Genomic DNA, 21,806 nt, shown 5'->3' with positions numbered 1-21,806 from the left:
TCAGTTAAATTGGATGCTGCTGACTGTTGGGTGCAAAGCACAGTTCAAGATGCACCAGAGGCTGCTGGGACAGAGATGCAGAAACCGGCACATTTGGAACTGTGGGAGCCTGCTGCTCATCAGGTCTTTCTCTGGCGCTGATTGGAACACCATCGGCACCAATCAGCATTAATCGGGCCCTTCATTGGGTAGTAAAAGGTAAAGGTCAAGGTCTCCCTTGCTCGAAAGCCAGTCGAATCCGACTCTAGGGTTGCGGTGCACATCTCCGTTTCAAAGCCAAAGAGCCAGCGCTGTCTGAAGACATTTCCGTGGTCATGTGGCCGGCATGACTAAACACCGAGACGCACGAAACGCTGTTGGGTAGAGAGCAGCCCAAATGTTTGGTGGAGCTTTGTTCATGTCTCTCAGCCAATCAAAGTGTCCAGGCCCCACTGCTGGACCTCCTGGTGGCACCTAGTATCTTTGGCCCCTGTGTGACACAGAATGTTGGACTGGATGGTGGTCCAACATTTGGCTTCTCTTATGTTGTCTTATGTTCTAGTGTCCTGGCCCCACTGGTGGACCTCCTGATGGCACCTGGTATTTCTGGCCACTGTGTGACACAGAGTGTTGGACTGGATGGGCCGTTGGCCTGATCCAACATTGGCTTGCCTTATGTTCTTGTGTTAAGAGCAGAGGTCCCTCAGTGGCTATTAGCCACAAGGTATAGGTAGGAACTCTCAGTCTGGTGCAAGGGATGCTCTGTCTTCTTGGTGCTTGGGGGTGGGGCAACAGTGGGAGGGCTTCTAGTGTCCTGGCCCCACTGCTGGACCTCCCGATAGCCCCTGGTATTTTTGGCCCCTGTGTGACACAGAGTGTTGGATTGGATGGGCCATTGTCCTGATCCAGCGCTGGCTTCTCTTATGTTCTCTTATGTTCAGAGGCTAGAGCAGTTAAACTGGGTGGCATCTCCAAGTGGACAAGAGAGGGCACAGAAGTCCCTCTATGAGTTGTATTGAGAGGTCTCATGGGACTGGTGGGGTCACTTTGGTATCTGTCAGAGCCTGAGAGCCGTCAACAGCTTACTTTTAGAGCATTAAGAGTGGAAACTTGTGCACGTGTTCAGAAGGAGCATGCATGTGTGAGTTGGATGCTGGGGACAGCCAGAGAGGGTCATCTCTGCTGTCCTGTGACTGTCCCGAGGGCCTCAGGCAAGAGCAGAAGTTTTCTTGGTCTGATCCCGCAAACCAGTTCATACGTCCATCTCCTCTCCCCCCGCTTCCTGTTTCCCTGCAGGCCGCTCCGAGATGGGGAATTGTTTGAAATCGCAATTCAGAAGATGGTAGATCGCTGGTCGGGCTCCATTGAAGCAGGTGAGCTGGGGGGACACAGGGTTTTTTTTGTTTAGAAAACTTCTGTTTGATCACTTATTTAATTGAAGTGCTTTTAACCTGCATTTTCCGTATGGGGCACTTGAGGCGGCTTCAGTCTAGAGAAATGATGGTTGGAGCCCGTGGACCTGTTTGACTAACTGCAGGTCTTTTCGTCCAGCAGAAAAGCACTGTTGTTAGCAGAACAAGTCCACAGGATCCAACCCAGAGTGCTGAATCCGTTTTCAAAACAGCCCCATGGTTTAATAGGCTAGATTGGAGTTGCACCTCAGAGACCCACAAGGGTTTTGAGCTGTAGGGTTTCAAGAGTCAAAGCTCCCTTCTTTTCTTTTTTTTTAATTTTAATAGAAAAATACAAAATGGAAGAGAAAGAAATATCAATATTTCATCAACCATTAAAAGGTTCATATAGATCTTACTAAGGTTAAGGACATAAGAATAGTAAATATAATTTAAAAGTAAGTGGAGAGTTTGTGTGAGAGTCTGTATGACAGAGGAAACAGTTGGAGTTTAGCCTGTGTGGCTGTATGAGCAAGAGAGTTTAGACTGAGTGTCTAATCCTGTCAGAGTTTAGTGTTTGAGAGAGTGTGTGTGATGCCAAGCTTTGTCAGTTATATTTTCCTTCCTCAACATCAGTTCAAAAATACCCAGAAACTTATTCGGTTCTTTTATAAATAAATCATTATTTGTTTAAACTTATCCCAGCAATCAGTACAGTCCTTCCTCAGGGCCACATAGTCCTCTGAAGCGCCCAGACCCTGGGTCATCCTACCAAAATAGAGAGATTTGGAATGTTTAATTCCTGGTGGCAGCAGCAATCTACTAAGTTCATGTGCACAGAGCGGGTTTTAGAGGAGAAACAGTCTCCCCGGTAAGCAGGATGCCACAGGCAGCCGTTAGGAGGGGCCGCTCAGAGCCAAGATGCATCTTTGGGAAGAGATATTGCCACTGCAGGAACAGCCGCCTAACTATCAAAAGAGCACGCTCAATAGCCATTTGAAGCAGCACTGCTGACGCTCAGCAGTTTTCACTGGCAGACTCAAGAGGAGATCATAAAGGGCTTTCATGGCCCATGAGGTGGACCAAGTGCCTAGGTCTGGTGGACGGCAGATGATTTCCATAGTCCCGGGACCAGTGTTCCCTCTAAGCTGAGTTAGTGTGAGCCAGCTCACAGTGTTTTAGCCTCTGGCTCACACATTTTTGCCTTAGCTCAGGAAGGAATGGCTCCAGAGCAAACTAATTTATGCAGCAGCCAAAGGGCTCGCTCACAACTTTAATGCCAGTAGCTCACAAAGTAGAATTTTTGCTCACAAGACTCCGCAGCTTAGAGGGAGCCTTGCCCGGGACTGTGACGGAAAAAGCTCTTCCGGCTGTTGCCACAAGGTTCGTGGTAGTCAGCTGATGCCAGAAACTCTTGCTACTAGATCTCAGCGGGCAGGACCCCGGGAAGCGTCTGCCCCCATAGAATGATGTCCTGGCCCCTGAAGAGGAGTCCCAGAGCCTGAAACACCCCCCCCCCCCGAAAGAGGGCTTGTTTCCATGGAACGGCGCTTCGTTTCTCCTCCCTCATCCCCTTTCTTATCCCCATCAGGTGTCACTGCCATCCGTCCAGAGGACCTGGAGTTCCCCAACACCATGACGGACATTGACTATGACACGTGGATGCTGAGGTGAGTGGAAGGGCCAGGTGTGAGACTCTACAGGAACTCTCGGACGCGATAAGTCCGTTTAATGGATTTTATTAGCAATCATCAGAGTTGCAGGTGAATCAAGGTCTTTGACAGAACTGACATACAATACAAGTTGAGTCCTCAAGAGAACTCTGGGACAGCCTTCATTCAGCCTTCATAGTTCTGACCAGAACTATGGCTTGCCCAAGGTCATCCAGCAGCTGCAAGCAGAGGAGTGGGGAATCAAACCTGGTTCTCCCAGATTAGAGTCCACGCACTTCACCACCACACCAAACTGTCTGTCTGTCTTAAAAACTCAGAGAAGAGCTTGTGGTATAGCCCCAGCACCCGGGGGTCTACAGCTTCAGCTCGCATTGTCCCCTCCACAGAGGTATTTTGTTCGGTTTTTTCAGTGCCCCGTAAGCCACAAACCACCGTTTAAAACGAGGGGCGTGGTGTCGCGGGCAGCGGCTAGAAAGGTTCTCTACCAGCTGCCACCATTCTGGTCTGGGTCTCCTCGGGTGGGCCCAGAGCATCCACCCGACCCCTTTATCGACTTCCTTTTCCAGTAGGTTTCCCCTTGTAAGCGACCGAATGAGGCCTGAGGACCCAGGCAGAGTAACAAACTATTTTTATTAAAGAGATCTAACAACAACTGTAATTTAATAACATGCAGGCAAAGGAACGCAGTAAAGGTAGGCAAACCAGCAAAATAAGAGAAACTGACGTGTCTGACTGTACTGTACCTAACCTTCTCTAGGCATTTGGCCTCAAACTGACTCACCCCTTTTGGATGAGGGATCCCTCCTTCTGCAGCAGCTTCATACTAGCCCTGCTCCCTGGGAGTGAAAAATCCCCCCCCCACTTTGGGCAAGGTCTTTTATTCCTTCTTCCCAGGCACTGTCCTCTACTCTGCTGCTGGAGTACGTTTTTCCTCCAAATCCCCTGTTAACCGATCACAGGACCCAAAGGGTGACCTGGGAAATGTAGGCCCTGTAATCACTCTAATACAGGTTCCCCTGGAGCTGCTAGGCCTCCCTAGAGCCTGTAGGCCGCACTACAGGCCAGTTTGGTGTAGTGGTTATAGGCTTCCCAAGTCCCCCCGGGGGAACTCCTCCCCAACGTGCGCGTCACCCGCAAATGACGCGACCACGCCGGGCACGCTGGGGGCAGGGCCACGGCCATCCGAGGGAAAACTCTATGGTTTTCCCTCGTATGCCCATGGCCCCGCCCCCAGTGTGCCTGGCGTCATCACGTCACTTCCGGGTGCTGTGCATGCGGCACACGCGTGCTTTGCGCGCACAACTGACACCGGCCGGGAGCCCCCTGCTCCCGGCGAAAATTGACTTGGCAGCCCTAAGTGGTTAAGTGTGTGGACTCTAATCTGGGAGAACCGGGTTTGATTCCCCACTCCTTCACTTGCAGCTGCTGGATGACCTTGGGCAAGCCATAGTTCTGTCAGAGCTGTTCCTGAAAGGGCAATCCTCAAAAGAGCTCTCTCAGCCTCGCCTACCTCACAGGGTGTTTGTTGTGGGGAGGGGGAGGGAAAGGAGTTTGTAAGTCGCTCTGAGACTCCTTTGGGTAGTGAAGGGCAGGATATAAATCCAATCTCCTCCTCCTCCTCCTCCTCCTCTTCTACTACTGCTGCTACTACTACTACTATAGGCCCAGGATCATGACACATGGTTAGCCAGAAATATAGAACTGATCACAGTAACCTGGCCTCAAAGTAGCCGGCACCATTAAAAACCTGGGGAAATGGCATCTGTTGGATCTGTTCCACCAGCAAAGGTTCTTTCCTTTGGCAAGATGTGTGTTAGGCGAGACTCCTTCCATGGGCCAGGAGAGCCTCTGCCAGCCAAACAGAGCCACAGGAAAATAGATTCGGGGGGGTAGCCATCTTGGTCTGAAGCAACAGAACAAAGTTTGGGCCCAGTGGAAATTTTAAGACCAACAAAGTTTAATTCTGGGTAGAAGCTTCCGTGTGCATGTTGCTCTTAAAGGTGCCACAAAGCCACAGGATGCAACTCGAGGACCTCTTGGTATCTCAAAGGCTGCAACGCAGGGACCAGGTCAATGAATGCCGGGGGGCGGGGTAGTGGTCCCAGAGTGCAGCCTCTGATGATGGTCTCGCTGCTTGGGCTGGTTCCTGTGTCCAGAACGAATCCCCTGCCTGTAGAAAACTAGCCTGTGGCAGAGAAAGCAAAGCTACTGTCTTTTACTGGGTGGCTTGAAAAGGTCTGGAGCCGTAGAGGAATCTGTTCCCTGTAGTGAAAGGGGTGGGGTGCAGTGTTCCCTCTAAGCTTACTAAGTGTGAGCTAGCTCAGTCTTTTAGCCTCCGGCTCACACATTTTTGCCTCGGCTCAGGGACGCTGTGGCTCCAGAGCAAACGAATTTATGCAGTAGCCAAATCGCTTGTTTACAACTTTAAAGCCAGTAGCTCACCCAATAGAGTTTTTGCTAACAAGACTCCACAGCTTAGGGGGGGCATTGGTGGGGTGGGAGGAGGGCACATTTGGGGCAGAAGAAGGGGCCTGTCAGCAGTCGAAGCCACCTGGGCAGCAGAGTCACGGCTGCGGAGTGTTCCCACCCTCCGAGATGGAGTTGAGCGCTGAGACGGTAACTGAAGATCCTCTGTGCAAGGATGCGTTGTCGTCATTGGCAGCTCGCAGCGGAATGGGGAGAGGGCCGCAGGGTGTGCAAACCCCCCTCTGGGCTCAAAGACGAGGTTCTGGATCTCTCGTCTCCTTCTTTCCCCTTCCAGCGGCACAGCCATCATGCAGGACGGCAACACCATGCGCAACAATTACGGCTGCGACTTGGACTCGCTGACTACCGGGTCGCGCATTGGCATGATGCGCACCGCCAAGGGCGACTTGCACTACTTCATCAATGGTGTCGACCAGGGCGTGGCCTGCTCGGGGCTGCCTCCAGGGAAGGGTGAGAACCACGGCGTGCGGCCAAGTGTGTATGTGTGTGTGTGTGAGAGGGGTGTGCTTCAAGCAGCAGAGCCTGTGGATCAGAACATCTCTTCTGTTTATCGTACAGCACCCAACGCATAAGCAGCAATGTGCTGGGAAAGAGCAGCATCAAACGGGCCTAAATGTTGCCCTGTGAGTTGAGAGGCTCGGATGGTTTCTAAAATTATGCACAGCGGTGGAGAGAGTTGACAAAGAGCTTCCTCTCCCTCTCCCAAAAACCTAGAGCTCGGGGGCATCCAGTGAAGCCAATGGGCTGCAGATTCAGGACGGACAAAAGAAAATACTTCTTTACACGACAAGTGATTAAAATGTGGAATTTGCTGCCAGGGGATGTAGTGATGGCCACAGGCACAGACGGCTTTAAAGGGGGATTAGACAGGTTCATGGAGGACAGGTACTAGTCGTGGTGACTAAAAGGAACCTCCCTGTCCAGAGGCAGTACCATGTTGCGGACACTTGCCCAGAACCTCGACCAGAGCCAGGAGGCAACATCAGGGGAAGAAAATCTGGACACACACGACTCAATCAGTTAAACAAGTATAAAGCCAACAGTCATGATAGTCTGACCCACAATCAAACAGTCATAAGACTTATAAAGCAGGCTGTTTATGTATTGCAATCTAAAGCACTATAACATGATACACAACGTCATCTCCGGATTACATAACGTTTCAAAAAATGAATCTTTTTCAGGAGATATTATAGTGGTGCCAAAGCTCTCGGTTTCATCAATGTTAGACAACAAGTCTTAAGAATATTAAATTCAGATAGGACGCTGATCTCAATTAAGATTCAGGCTCAAAATATGCTGCTATGTTTCTACTGGATCCCGGGCTTTGGCACCACTGTAATATCTCCTGCTATAATATCAAGAGTGCTAATGTTTTAAGCATGTTTTTATTTTAAGTAAAAAAAACCCACCTTTGTGTTTGTGTCCTTTATAAAGTGTATATCTCTGCTACCTGGCGTTACCTTTTATGACACACCCGGCCCTGCCCAACAAGGTCTCATTTATGTCAGATCCGGCCCCCATAACAAATGAGTTCAGCACCCCTCATTTAATTTGTCGTGTGAATACTCATGCCATGCTTCAGTTCTTTCTTGTGGTTCCAGACTTCTAAAATAATGCATTGTTTGTTGAATGTTGCATTTTGTTGATCCTACCGACTCACTCACTCTGCGTCATCCGCCTTAAGTATTTGTAAGAAAGGCAGCCTATAAATTATGTAAAGAAAGAAAGGAGTCATTTTCGAGAGGTACCTTCCATGGGGGAGGGATCCAGCACTGAAGAGCTTCTGCGCTGGTGACTGTGTGAGAGCTAGTTTAGTGCAGTGGTTAAGTGCGCGGAGGACTCTAATCTGGGAGAACCAGGTTTGGTTCCCCACTTCTCCACTCGCACCTGCTGGATGACCTTGGGTAAGCCATAGTTCTGTCAGAGCTGTTCTTGAAAAAAGAGCAGTTTGTGTCAGAGTTCTCTCAGCCCCACCTACCTCACAGGGTGTCTGTTGTGGGGAGGGGAAGGGGAAGGGGAAGGAGATTGCAAGCCGCTCTGAGACACCAAGTGAAGGGTGGGGTATAAATCCAATCTCCTCTTCTTCTTCTTCTTGATTCTAAGGGAAGGGGGAAACACTGTAGGTGATGCTCAAATCTGTGTGCCTAATTGGAAACACAAAGTCAGAGCCCAACCAGTTAGATGACTATCTGTTTAATGCATTTAAGACAGGGGATACAGGGCTGAGTGCCTTCGCACCTCAGCCATTCCAAGGCTGTATTCCGCCATAACCAGGAAGGGCAGAAGGTCTTACACCCCAAATGGCATCACATATTGTTACACATTAAAGAGTCTCTAATTGGTACCAAGCAGTTGGCATCCTGCAAGCTTGGCCTCCCGTGTCTTGTGCTGACGTAGACCTCTCCCCTTTTCTCTCCACCCTTCGACGCAGAGGTCTACGCTGTGATAGATTTGTATGGCCAGTGTGTCCAGGTGTCCATCACGAGCGCCACCGGACCCATGGACAACAGCCTGTCCACCAGCAACATCACTGAGAAGTCCTTCCCCATCCATTCGCCAGGTGGGAAACCCTGGGCCGGGTGCGTGGTTGCGCAGGGAAGGCCGTGCGTGCCCAGGGCCTCTCTCTCTCTCTCTCTCTCTGCCGCTCCACCCCCCCCCCCCCGCTTCCCAAGGGGAACTGATGGCTCCGGCTTCCCTGGCCCCCAAGCGTCCGAGGTGGGTGCTGACCGGCAAACTTGTTGTTCTCTTCCAGTGCCCGGAGTGGCCCACCGCTTTCACGGCAGCTGTGGCAAGAACGTGGCCTTCCAGGACGACGGGTGTCGGGCCGTGCGCGTGGCCGGGTACTGTCACGGCATCGTTTTTAGCATGAAAGAGCTGAAGACGGATGAGGTCTTCGAGGTGAGCGCACGTCGGTGGGAGAGAGGGAGGGGCTGAGTGGAGCACAAGGGAGAAGTCTCGGGGTCCCTGCCAGTTTGGTGTCGTGGTGAAGTGCGCAGACTCTAATCTGGGGGAACCGGGTTTGATTCCCCACTCCTCCACTCGCAGCTGCTGGTGTGACCTTGGGTCAGTCACAAGCTCTGGCACAGCTGTCCTTGAAAAAGAGCCGTTTCTGTCAGAGCTCTTTCAGCCCCACCCACCTCACAGGGTGTCTGTTGTGGGGAGGGGGGAGGGAAAGGAGTTTGTAAGCCGCTCTGAGACTCCCAAGTGTAGGGCGGGGTATAAACCCAATCTCTTCTTCTGCTTCCGCTTCCGGAGGCATTATGGGATCTGCTGACCTATGTCCGGCGTATTTGTCCGTAAGACACAGGGAGGGGAAAACAAACTCAATATTCGCTTGAGGACACTCAAGCTCTGACTTAGACAGCCACACAGGTGCTCTTTGGACCTAAAATGGAAGATGTTCTAATTCAGCAGCTGTGCATTTGGCACCAGGCACATGACTCTCCTCTTTAGAGGCCTCACAAATGCCTTTGTCTTGTGACTATTGATCTTGCTGCTTAACCTTCCTTTTCTTGGTCCAGTATTCACTTATTGGTTATCTTATTGTAATATGTATTTAAGTTACGTGTACCTCAGTATTGTCAGGTCGTGTGTATCGGCCCTCGTGTTCAGCCCACTTGAACTTTTTAATGAGGCTTTCATTGGGCCCTTATAGGTTTTTAACTGTCTTTCTAATAAATACACGTATTTCTGTGTATTTCAACCAGGTTTTTAATACTGGCCCTTTATCAGACTTCTTTCTTACCCTAGGTGTATTTGTCCCCCATCATTCGCTAAAAAGGGGTGGGTGGGATGTTAATCAGAAAGGGGACGACAACGACTAACAGCAGAACCTTAGAGCAATACATAAACGGTGGTGGGACGTTCCATCAAGTCACTGCCGATTTATGAACCGGTAGGGTTTTCAAGGCCAAGAGACATACAGAGGTGGATTTGCCCTTGACGGCCTCTACGTAGCGACCCTGGACTTCCTTGGCGGTCTCCCATCCAAGTTCCAACCAGGGCCGACCCTGCTTAGCTTCTGAGATCTGACGAGAGCAGGCTAGCCTTGGGCATCCAGGTCGGGGCAGAGACATAAATACGTTTCATTTAAAGCAATTCACTAACACTTCCTTCTCTACCAATAAAGATGTCCTGTGTAAATGGAAAAGACAGCAATTGGTGGCAGCACAAAATAGTGGTAGGTAGACAGACAGACAGACAGATAGATAGATAGATAGATTTTGTTGTTGTTGTTGTTCAGTCGCACAGTCGAGTCCGACTCTTCGCGACCCCACGGACCAGATCACGCCAGGCCCTCCTGTCTTCCGCCGTCCTCTGGATCACTGCCTTGTCGTGGCAAGGGGGCTTGCGTGGTTCGATGAGGCTGTGGGCTATGCCATGGAGAGAGAGAGAGAGATTTAAATCCATACAAGTGAGAAAATACATGGATTTCATCTCAACAGTGATGAGAAGTGTTCCCTCTAAGCTGAGTTGCTGTGAGCCAGCTCACAGTTCTTTAGCCTCCAGCGCGCACATTTTTGCCTTCGCTCAGGAAGGATGGGGCTCCAGAGCAAAGTAATTTATGCAGCAGCCCAATCGCTCGCTCACAACTTTAATCCCAGGAGCTCACAGAATAGAATTTTTGCCAGCAGGACTCCACAGCTGAGAGGGAGCCTTGGTGATGAGATAAAGGTTGTAGTTAAATGCTCTGGTGAATAGAAATGTCCTTGTCTAGTACCTAATTGATAGCGAAGTAGGTGGCAGGTGGTCTTCAAGGGGGGGAGCCTCCCATATACACAGTGCCACCACTGAAATAGCCCCCCGCCCCATGATGATCTTGACCCATGTCACTAAGCATGCACCCTCCCTCCCACCGCCCTTCTAGGTGAAAATTGACGAACTGGATGAGAAGTGGTCCGGCTCGGTTCACGTGGGGTTGACCACCTTCCTGCCGTTGGACGCCCCTTACGCGGTCACTGGGCTGCCCTCCACCGTCCTCGAACTCCGTTCCAAGGTGACCTGGCTGGTGACGGGTACCGAGGTGCGGCGCAACGGCATCCTGCAGAAGCATAACTATGGCTGCTCACTAGAGCGCCTTGGGGTGAGTGTGGCGGCGAAGGCCTCCGACAATTGATTGGAGAGGCAGATCATTGTAGGTTTGCGAAAGGGAAACAGAGGAGAGGTGGTGAAGTCCCTGCCCTTAAATCCCGGTCCGGGTTGTCAAAGAGCATATCCTGAGTTGAACAGATGGTAGGTCGTAAGCCAGTCTGTGCTGAGGGATGGCTCAGATTTCTCAGACAGAGAGCTACCTGCTAGCCCTGAGCCAGTAACTGAACAGGCGGCTGCAGTACATGGTACCTCCTGAAATGCTGTTCCTCTTTTAGCAAGAGGAGTCCAGCAGCAGCTCTGCCTGCTGAACGTGGGAAGAACCAGCCTGGTGTAGTGGACAGAGTGGCGGACTTAGGACCCTGGGCGACCCAGGTTCAAATCCCCAGTTCTGCCATCGAAGGTCTCTGGGTGACCTTGGGCTCGTCAGAAACTCTCAGCCTGGCCTACCACACAGGGTTGCTGTGAGGATAAAATGGCGGACGGGAGAACAACGTCCGAAGCCACTTTGAATCCCAGCTGTGAGGAGAAAAGTGGGATGTAAACGAATAAATGCAGCGTAAATGCAGACGAGCGCCTAGCTTGCGTCAAGTGTTGCCGTGTGGATAGAAGCGCCATCTGGGGGAAACTGGGGAGACTTTGGGTGGTGAGCTGGATTTGCGTCCAGCAGTACCTTAGAGACCAACAAGATTATGGGGGCTCCAGCTTTCGAGAGTCAAGGCTCAACCCCCGAAACCCTTGTTGTTCTCTGTGGCGGTCTTGGATTCGAATCTAGACGTTCCACTGCAGACCGGCATGGCTCCCCTTCTTTGGGCAATGTGTTAAGGAAGCATTCCAGGCTCAGAGGAGAGTGTCAGAGAGGCTGGGGAAATGGCTGTCTGAAGGTTGTTTGCCAGGTCCCGGCCCACTCTGGGCCTTCCGCTGCGCAGGCACCAACCGCCGTCGGGATCGGCTCTGACCCGACAGCAAGGGCTGGGGATCAGCCGGGTAACGTCGTGTCCAGCAGTGACTCTGGTTCTTCCGGCAGGTGGGGAGCCGCATAGGTGTGAAGCGCTGTACTGACGACACCATGCACATCTTGATCGACGGAGAAGACATGGGGCCTGCAGCAACTGGGGTGGCTAAGGTGAGGGGCCGATCCCAGCCCTGGCGAAAGATGTAGTGGTCAGGTGCGCGGACTCTCATCTGGGAGAACCGGGTTTTATTCCCCACTCCTCCACTTGCAGCTGCTGGATGACCTTGGGTCAGTCACAAGTTCTTTCAGGGCTGTTCTCTCAGGGGCAGTCCTCGAAAGAGCTCTCTCAGCCCCACCTACCTCACAGGGCGTCTGTTGTGGGGAGGAGAAGGGAGAGGAGTTTGTCAGCCGCTCTGAGACTCCCTTGGGTCGTGACAAATGGGGTATAGACCCAATCTCTTCTTCTTCTCTTGACTTGTGGAGACTTGTGGGCATCTAGGGCAGGGTCCCCGACCTTTTTGAGCCTGCAGGCGCCTTTGGAATTCTGACTTGGCGTGGTGGGCGCAGCCATAGGAATGCCTACTGCAGCTTTCCTTTGGGCACACCGTGTAGATCCTTGTGCGGTGGTGGGCAACTGCTGCCCAAGATACATTAAAAAAAAAAAATCTGCACAGCCAATCAAATCTCCCGGGGCCAATCAGAAGCCATGCTGGACAAAATCCCCACCCGGCTGTGCCCACTTTCTAAAAGCACGTGAGGAGTGCCGGGAAAGGTGTTCGCAGGCCCCGTGGCGCCCACGGGCACCATGTTGGAGACCCCTGGTGTAGCGTGACGGTCTGTGTCGTGAATCCTCTCGGTTCCAGTATCTTCCTGCTTCCTCCTGGGAGCTCTGGGCGGAGGCTGAGGCACATAAGAACATAAGAGAAGCCAAAGTTGGATCAGGCCAATGGCCCATCTAGTCCAACACTCTGTCACACAGTGGCCAGAAATACCAGGCGCCGTCAGGAGTGGGGCCAGGACACTAGAAGCCCCCCCAGGCACCAAGAATACAGAGCATCCCTTGCCCCAGACTGAGAGCTCGAATGATAAAAGGGTTGGAACACTTTCCCTATGAGGAAAGGTTAAAAGCGCTTGGGGCTCTTTAGCTTGGAGAACCGACGGCTGAGGAGTGACATGATCGAGGTTTACAAGATTATGCCTGGGATAGAGCAGGTAGAGAAAGAGGTACTTTTCTCCCTTTCTCACAATACAAGAACTCCTTGTGGGCACTCCCTGAAATGGCTGAGCGGTCGGGTTAGAATGGATAAAAGGAAGTCCTTCTTCACCCAAAGAGTGATTAACACTTGGAATTCACTGCCACAGGAAGTGGTGGCGGCTACAAGCATGAACGGCTTCAAAAGGGAATTAGATAAGCATATGGAGCAGAGGTCCATCAGTGGCTATTAGCCACAAGGTATAGATAGGGAGGGTCGGGGGCAGGTAGACCTTTGTCTTCTTGGGGGTGGGGGGGGGGGGGTCAACAGTGGGAGGGCTTCTAATGTCCTGGCCCCACTGCTGGACCTCCTGATGGCACTGGTATTTCTGGCCACTGTGTGATACAGAGTGTTGGACTGGATTGGCCTTTGGCCTGATCCAACATTGGCATCTCTTATGTTCTTATGTTCTCCTATCTATACCTTGTGACTAAGAACCACTGATGGACTTCTGCTCCATATGCTTATCCAATTCCCTCTTGAAGCTGTCCATGCTTGTAGCTGCCGCCACCTCCTGTGGCAGTGAATTCCACGTGTTCATCACCCTTTGGGTGAAGAAGGACTTCCTTTTATCTGTTCTAACCCGACCTCTCAGCAATTTCATGGAGTGCCCACGAGTTCTTGTCTTGTGAGAAAGGGAGAAAAGTCCTTCTTTCTCTACCTGCTCTATCCCAGGCATAATCTTATAAACCTCAATCATGTCACCCCTCAGCCATCGTTTCTCCACGCTAAAGAGCCCCAAGCACTTTAACCTTTCCTCATAGGGAAGGCAACTGCCGTTAGTGCCTTTGGCCTTTGTCCCCAGTGGACAGGGAGGCTGAGCAGAGAGAAGGGCTTTGAGGGAAGAGGGGAGCTTGAGGCCGAGAGGGCAGCGAGGGAACGGTTGTCTGGGTGGAGGAGGTCTTCCCGTCGGTCTCTCTGCCTCCAGAATGTCTACGTGGTGCTGGATCTCTACGGCCGGGTCACGTCGGTCTCCATCGTGAGCTCCAGCACGCTGGAAGAGGCGGATGGCACCAAACCTCCCTCGGTCACTTCAGAGCCCTTCAGTGAAGAGGAGGAGGAGGAGGAAGCTATACCAGTAAGTGCTTCAGAGAAGAGTCAGGGGTGGTGTCCCGGGTCATGAGTCCTGTCCTCCCCGCCCGCTCGCGCTTATGGAGTGCAGATGGGGTGGGGCAGGCCCGTAGTTGTGGTGGGGCTTTGGGGGGTTCTGCCCCCTTTCTTAAAGGCACAGCCCCACAAGAATTTTTCCTGTAAATGCTTTTTTCAATCTTCTAAAAACATTTTTGAAGGTGTGTGCTCCTTTAAGCAGAGTGGGGTGTTGTAGTTGACCAATTCCCACACTGAGTAAGGGGGTTGGAGTAGGTGACCTCTAGGATACCTTCTAACTCTGTGTCAAGAAACTGGTCTCCTTTCAGAGAGTTCTTCTGCCGAAGTGTTATCTTTCTTGACCATAGAAGTCATCATCCCCACCTGCCGGCTTGTTCTCAGAATGGTCTCTTAGGCTGGCAGAAGTGATTCACTTGCAGCAGCTGAGAACTGTCATCTAAAGTGGTTGACAGCTTGCAGTTTAGAGCTCTATCCTGGTCACAGCTTTCCATTGGCTAAACGGCTTTTCTTCCTGCATGGAGAACTTCAGCCCCACCAGAAAAAAAAATTTTTTCCACAAGCCACAAGATCCTGGCTACAAGCCTGGGGTGGGGAGGAGCTGGTGGTCCCAGGGTCTAGTGAGGGCTGCCTCCTCCTATCTGAACCCTGAGGTGAGGGTGCCCTTCCGGAAGAGGTTCTTTGCATGCCAGCCTGTGTGGGCGCTGCCGAGAGATGGCCCTTTCTTCTCGTGGTGCCGCAGCCCCAGGAAGGTCCTCTTGCCTCTGTTTTTGATTGATCCCTGTCCAGGAGGACTTTAGGGGAGCTTAATTTTTGATTCTGTGCTCACGGTGGTTTTGGTTGCCCAGGAAGGAAGGACAGAATAGGCAATGTTTTCAGTAAATAAAGGTGTAAAAGCCTTCCCTGGAAACTGAGAAGGTCTGTTGGGGAAAGTCTGGAGAAACAGTGAAGCCAGGCGGAGATGGAGCAAGGCCAGAAAGCGTGATGGGGCAGAGGAAGGGGCTGGCCGCCTTCTTCCTCTCCCCCTGAAAGCTCCAGCCACCCTCCTTGGTCCGCCCCCCCCCTTTTCTCTGGCAGTGTGAGAACGAGGTCCCCGCGGTGACGTCCTCCATGCAGTTCCTCGAGAACCACGGCAAGAACATCCTGCTGTCCAACGGCAACCTGACGGCCACCCGCGTCTCCAGCTACAACCAGGGCATCGTGGTGGTCGCTCAACCCCTCCCTCCGCAGCAGCTCTTCCAGGTGGGTCGGGTGGGGGTGGGGCAAGCCCCATCGGGGTTGTTCCCTGTGCTTTCTAGCCTGAAGGGGTGTCCTGCTGCTCTTCTCTCCTGGAGGGTCATTTAATTTGTTTCTGTAATGATTCCATGTTTTGGTGTGTGTGTTCCTTTAAAAATTTTGTTTGAATGCGATAATATGAGAAGAGTGATAGAGGGTGACAAGTGTGATTTGATTGGCTGCTGACTGAGCGTGTGGGAGGAGGGGTGTCTTAGAGGATTCTGTGTGTGTCTATGAAGAGATTCTGTGGTATGAGAAAGACAAGTATGGAAGAGTTTTGAAGAGAGTCTGTGACTCTGAGTTATGAAGGATTCTGTGTGTGAAGCTTGAAGAGAGAACATAGTCTGTGTGACTATGGAATGCTGAGTCTAATTCTGCGTGAATAAGACAAACAGTTTAGTCTGTGTGACTAAGAGAGTTGATTCTATTCAGTGTGAATAAAACAAAGAGACTAGCCTGTGTGGCTATATATATGCCTGTATAAGCCTGTCAGAGTGGAGTTTGGAGTTTGAGAGACTGTAGCACCAGTCTTTGCCATTTATATTTACAAGTTCCTTTCGTCAGCAATTGTTCAAAATAACCGGAAACCTATTTTGTTCTTTATTAAATAAATCATTTTTTAAAAAACTTATCCTGGAAATCAGTGCAGTACTTCCTCAGGGCCACATAGTCCTCTGAAGTGCCCAGACCCTCGGTCATACTACCAAAAGAGAGAGAACTGGAATTTTTAATTCATGGTGGCAGCAGAAAACTACCAAGTTTATATACACAGAGAGTGTTTAAAAGGTAAAACCCATTTCCCCTATAAGCAAGCACGTCACAATGCCACTGCCAGAAGTTAATGTTTCACGGGAGGTCCCTTGGGGGCCACCTCTCTAGAAGGGAAGTGAGGTCATTGCAGAGCAAAACGGTCAGGTGTGATGATTTCACGTAGGGCTGCAACAGCGAGGGCCACTTTTAAGGGAGCCTTTAAATCTGGGCTTGGGGGTGTGTGCGGGGGGGGGCAGCATGTGCTGGGTTTTTTCCTGACGGTGCAAGAAGAACTCACTGCTTGTGCCCTGTCTGCTTGCCTGTTAGTTTCAGATCGATTCCCTGAACCCACAGTGGACTTCCTCGCTCTCTCTGGGGGTCATCGGCAGCTCTCCCGAGCGGCTCAATTTCCCCGCCACGGCCTGCTCCCTGAAGCGCTCCACGTGGCTGCTGCAGCGTGACTCGGTCTTCCACAACTCCCTCAAGGTGAGGCCAGCAAGGGCAGGCGGGGGCTGCACTAACCAATCTCCGGCCGCCTGTCCCGGTGGCAACTGTGCATTTCTCTCTTCTTCTTTTTTTTGTCTGTCGCTTTCTCCACCTTTCTCCGTGTGCCCTTCTCCCTCATCGAGAGGCAGAGAGCATGTAAACAGACGAGTGCATTTTTATCTTCACCTTTCCGCAACGAGCTGGGGGGGGGGGCTCTCCTCTTCCCCCGTCTTATCCTCACAGCAGCCCTGTCAGTTAGGTCAGGCTGCGAGAGAGTGACTGGCCCAGAGCCCACCGGAGAGAGCCTGGCTCAGGGCTGTGACGGAACAACTCTGAAGAGAGCCTGGCTCTGCTGAGCTCCGTCCTGTCTCGCACACGAAGCTGCCTTCTACCGAATCAGACCCTCGGTCCTTCAGCGTCGGTCTTCTTTACTCAGACTAGCGGCAGCTCTCTCTCCAGGGTCTCAGGCCGAGAACGGTCTTCCCCATCACCTCCTGCCTGGTCTTTTAAACTGGAGATGCCGGGGACTGAACCTGGGACCTTCTGCATGCCAAGCAGAGGCTCTCACTGAGCCATGGCCCCTCCCCAGTCTCCCCTGACTGGCAGGGTTTCTCCAGCTCCTGCTGCCTGAGATCCATGAACCGGAGACACTGGGGACTGAACCCAGGACCTTCTGCATGCCAAGCAGAGGCTCTCACTGAGCCATGGCCCCTCCCCAGTCTCCCCTGACTGGCAGGGTTTCTCCAGCTCCTGCTGCCTGAGATCCATGAACCGGAGACACTGGGGACTGAACCCAGGACCTTCTGCATGCCAAGCAGAGGCTCTCACTGAGCCATGGCCCCTCCCCAGTCTCCCCTGACTGGCAGGGTTTCTCCAGCTCCTGCTGCCTGAGATCCATGAACCGGAGACACTGGGGACTGAACCCAGGACCTTCTGCATGCCAAGCAGAGGCTCTCACTGAGCCATGGCCCCTCCCCAGTCTCCCCTGACTGGCAGGGTTTCTCCAGCTCCTGCTGCCTGAGATCCATGAACCGGAGACACTGGGGACTGAACCCAGGACCTTCTGCATGCCAAGCAGCTGCTCCGTCACTGAGCAAGGGCTCCTGTTCCCTCTGGAGTGAAGGAGAACTTGGAGGTGTCTCAAGGTTCCCAGTGCACACACACACACCCTCTTTGTAGAGGAGTCCCAGGTGTCGCTGTGTCGTCCTTGCTCTAACTTCTCAGTAAGTTCAGAACTGTACTGTAGCAGGGCTCTTTTTGTAGAAAAAAGCCCAGCAGGAACTCATTAGCATAATAGGCCACACCCAACAGCGGAAACTCATTATTAGACCACACCCCCATGCCTTCCCTTGGCTTGCCCGGGTACCCCACGGCTGTGAGGGGCCCGGGCAAGCCGGCCCTTGGAGGGGAGGGGAGGCAGTTTAAACTGCCTTCCCTTGGCTTGGGTGTAGTGGGTGTGGCCAACTCTGAAGCCAGCCGGAACTCCGTTCCTGTGCGTTCCTGTCCAAAAATAGCCCTGACTGTAAGCACTCTTCCAGTTTATGACCTGGAAAGAACCGCTGTAGTGGCCTTGGTGGCCATAGGGCGGGGCTGTCTCGGGCAGAGTTTCTGGAGCCCACCCAGACAGCCCCCCCCTTTCCGTCACAGCCCTGAGCGAAGCCGTCTCTCCCCCTCTCTGCCCCGCTGCAGATCGTTGAGAACTACGGTCCCAACTTGGACACCTGCCCCGAAGGGACGGTGCTGGGCCTCCTGGTGGACTCCAGCAGCTGCCTCCACCTCTACGTCAACGGGATGGACCGGGGAGTGGCCGCGCAAGACATCCCCAGCCCCTGCTACGTCTTCATCGATCTCTATGGGCAGTGTGAACAGGTGAGCCTTACCTGCCCAGGGAGCAGGGACACCCACACACCCACACACATTCCGTGTACCACAGAGTCTGGCGCAGGGGTGGCCAAACTTGCTCAACGTAAGAGCCACACAGAATAAACGTCAGATGTTTGAGAGCCACAAGCCGTGAACAGATATCACACACACGTATTTTTATTGGAAAACATGCAAATTTGCTTTTTTTTAAACGTTAAACGAGACTGCCAAAAATAAAAACAAAAGGGGGTAAAAACAGATACTGATAATCAGGGGTCATTTCGTAGAAAAAGTGGTGCAGGAGCTCATTAGCATATCTCATTTGCATAACTAATTTGCATATGCCACACCCCCTGACATCACCGGAAGTGTGTCAGAAGGCAACACCCACCACTCAGGCTCCACTGGACTGTTTTGGATTGCTAGCTATTGGCGGGGGAGGAGGGGGAACGCGCAGATCTGTCCTCACAGAGGAGGGAGAGCTTGTACCTGAATAAAACTTGGTCTTAAAGGTGCCACTGGACTGTTTTGGGCTGGGGGGTTTGGGGGGGGGGCTCTGCAGCTTACCTGGCTGCTTCTTGCTCTGACTGAGGGCTGCTGGGAGCAGGGGGTGGGGCTTGTTGCATGTGCCCGTCCCTTGTGCTCTTTACTCCCGGAGCTCTGCTCCTGTGCACTCCTGCAGGAAATGACCCTTGCTGATAATGATATGTATTTGTCCGGTGAGATTTATTTGTTTGCTAACGATGTTTATGTGTCTAAGAGAGAGAGAGGTGGAAAGAAAGAACGAGAGGTGGAAAGAGAGAGAGAAAGAGAGAGAGCAAATAGATGGGGGAGGGAGAGGGGTGAAGGAAGAGAGACCGAAAGAGAGAGAGAGTGTGGCTCCTGAGCCACAGTTTGGCCACCCCTGGACTAGACGCAGGCCCGGGGGGGGGGTTGTTGGGGGTTGGAAGCATCCTCAGCAGATGTCCGTTGAGGCTTTCCTCGAAGGACTGGGAGACTCTGTAAATTGCTCCTTCCATTGCTCAGCTAAAGATCTTTGTTTCCCCCTCCCCCCAAGCCGTGACTGTTAACCACGACGTGGGACCATTGAAACCTCATCTCATTTTTAACTGTGTGTCGACTCACCCTTGTGCGGTATCTGTGGGTACAGCCGGGGTTTTTTTTCCCCCAAGGTTTCCCTCGTTTCTGTGCCTTTCCCACTCGCTGATACCGATCTTAGGTGGGGATGGAAACACAGGGTGGTCGTTGTAAGGCTGGTGCTGCCCAAGACTGCTGGCCTAGGGGGGTGCTAAAGAACGGCTGTTGACTCCTGTATCCTTCCAAGGTTACCATTGTCACGAACGGCACTCCTGCAGTGGGAGCGGAAGGCGCCGACCCCCGTAGCCAGGGGGACATGGAGAAGGCAGACGTGGTGGACGGTGAGCGGACCCTCGTGGTGCCTTAATGCAGCCATTCCCCCCCACCCCCCACCCCCCACCCTCACGTTAGCCCTGCATGGACTCCGACCGTCAGCTCGGCTAGTGGCCGGCTTCTGAAAGAGAGAAATAGGTAGAGCGACGCCCGGTGACTTCGCTTTCCAAACTCCTGTGCTGCCAAATGCATGGCCTTCTGGCCGCACCCTTGGCATCACGGAACTGTGGCAGCTTGAGCCGCTGGACAGTTATTCATATTTCTGTTTCCGCGGGCTTCACTGTCGTCCTGATCACCCCCACCCCAGCCCCAAACGCACGGCCTCATTCGATACTCCCATTCTCCTCCTTTGCCCTCCTCCTGCGGCCCGGTGTCCCTCATCTTTTTGCACCTGCAGAAACCTCTGGGAATCTTCACGCAGCAGGATGATGGGTGCAGCCTCAGAACAGCTCCCAGTTTGGTGTAAGTGGTTAAGTGTGCGGACTCTAATCTGGGAGAACCAGGTTTGATTCCCCACTCCTCCACTTGCACCTGCTGGATGACCTTGGGCAAGCTCTAGTTCTGATAAGTTTGGTGTAGTGGTTAAGTGCGCAGACTCTAATCTGGGAGAACCGGGTTTGATTCCCCACTCCTCCACTTGCACCTGCTGGATGACCTTGAGAAAGCCCTAGTTTTGATAAGAGAGCCAGTCTGGTGTAAGTGGAGAATGCGCAGACTCTAATCTGGGAGAACCGGGTTTGATTCCCCACTCCTCCACTTGCACCTGCTGGATGACCTTGGGCAAGTCATAGTCCTGATAAGAGAGCCAGTTTGGTGTAGTGGTTCAGTGTGCGGACTCTAATCTGGGAGAACCGGGTTTGATTCCCCACTCCTCCACTTGCATCTGCTGGATGACCTTGGGCAAGCCCTAGTTCTGCCCGAGCTGTTCTCTCAAGGGCAGTTCTGGAAAGAGCTCTCTCAGCCCTGCCTGCCTCGCAGGGTGTCTGTTGTGGGGAGGGGAGAGGAAGGGAAAGGGAGTTTGTAAGCCGCTCTGAGACTCTGAGTGAAGGGCGGGGTATATCCAATCTCTTCTTCTCCCTCCTCTCTTCTGCCGCACCTCGCCTTCAGCCACACAGTGCAGATCCTCACGCTGCGGTGGCAGCTGTTCTCAAAGCAGCGTCTTTCAAAATCTGCACAGTTCTCTGATGGCCAATCAGAAGCCTTTCTGGGTGAAAGCCCCACCCAGCCCCACCTTGGCGGGCACCAAGAAAGAATGTTGGGGGATGCCGTGGTGCCCGTGGGCAACAGGTTGGGGACCCCCCCGCCCTAGCGAATGTAACAAGCGGCCCTTTGGGGGTGGGACTGGGAGGGCTTATTTTTTTCTCATTGGTTCAGAAACCAAGGCACATGTTGCCGTAGGCCACCTTGGGGATACCATCCCTTTCCTCTCCCTCCACTGATTTTTCGCTCTTGCCACGGATGTCCCCATCATCAAACCCACCCACCCCCGCTCCAGGTATCAAGGAGAGTGTGTGCTGGACACCCCCCGTAGACCTGAATACCATGAAGACCTGTGAATACCACGCCCTGTGTGCTCGCTTCAAGGACCTCCTCCTCCTGCCAGGTGAGCGGCGTGAGCCAGATGGCCGGCAAACCCCACATCAGCTTCTCCGTGCCCGTCTTTCGCTTGAATTGGGGGTGGGGGGTGCACAGGTAGCCAGCAACACTGGGCCTTGAAGGGTGAGTTGAGGGGTGGTTGGAGGGGGGGAGGATGAGTATCAACAAGGTTTCAGGTGGATCGCTGTGTCCGTCTGAAGCAAGAGAACAAAGTTTGACTCCAGTGGCACCTTATACCCAGAATTAAACTTTGTTGGTCTTTGTTGAGAGCCGATTTGGTGTAGGGGTTAAGTGCATGGATTCAAATCCGGGAGAAACGGGTTTGATTCCACACTCTTCCTCCAGAAGCAGCCAGCTGGGTGACCTTGGGCAAGCCACAGTTCTCTGAGAGCTGTTCTCTCAAGGGCAGTTCTGTCAAGAGCTCTCTCAGCCCCACCCACCTCACAGGGTGTCTGTTGTGGGGAGGGGAAGGGAAAGGGGGTTGTGAACCGCT

The 21,806-nt window shown here is 52.6% G+C and overlaps 1 protein-coding gene across 1 annotated transcript in view; it reads left to right on the top strand.

Annotated features, from left to right (window-relative positions):
- The window catches only part of NEURL4 (neuralized E3 ubiquitin protein ligase 4), a 48,504-nt gene that overhangs the window by 16,799 nt on the left and 9,899 nt on the right, over nucleotides 1-21,806 (top strand). The window contains exons 13-25 of the mRNA XM_015420303.1: nucleotides 1,276-1,352; nucleotides 2,962-3,040; nucleotides 5,805-5,980; nucleotides 7,965-8,093; nucleotides 8,286-8,431; nucleotides 10,401-10,616; nucleotides 11,649-11,747; nucleotides 13,758-13,907; nucleotides 15,011-15,175; nucleotides 16,286-16,444; nucleotides 18,134-18,313; nucleotides 19,632-19,725; nucleotides 21,213-21,320. Coding sequence (XP_015275789.1) covers nucleotides 1,276-1,352; nucleotides 2,962-3,040; nucleotides 5,805-5,980; nucleotides 7,965-8,093; nucleotides 8,286-8,431; nucleotides 10,401-10,616; nucleotides 11,649-11,747; nucleotides 13,758-13,907; nucleotides 15,011-15,175; nucleotides 16,286-16,444; nucleotides 18,134-18,313; nucleotides 19,632-19,725; nucleotides 21,213-21,320 — 1,778 coding nt within the window. The remainder of the gene's footprint in view (nucleotides 1-1,275; nucleotides 1,353-2,961; nucleotides 3,041-5,804; nucleotides 5,981-7,964; nucleotides 8,094-8,285; nucleotides 8,432-10,400; nucleotides 10,617-11,648; nucleotides 11,748-13,757; nucleotides 13,908-15,010; nucleotides 15,176-16,285; nucleotides 16,445-18,133; nucleotides 18,314-19,631; nucleotides 19,726-21,212; nucleotides 21,321-21,806) is intronic.

Source organism: Gekko japonicus, unplaced genomic scaffold (genome assembly GCF_001447785.1).
Source record: "Gekko japonicus isolate JY-2015 unplaced genomic scaffold, Gekko_japonicus_V1.1 scaffold336, whole genome shotgun sequence".
NCBI classification, from domain to species: domain Eukaryota; kingdom Metazoa; phylum Chordata; class Lepidosauria; order Squamata; family Gekkonidae; genus Gekko; species Gekko japonicus.
Note: the sequence above shows the minus strand (reverse complement) of the source record. Positions and strands in the feature narration are given on the sequence as shown.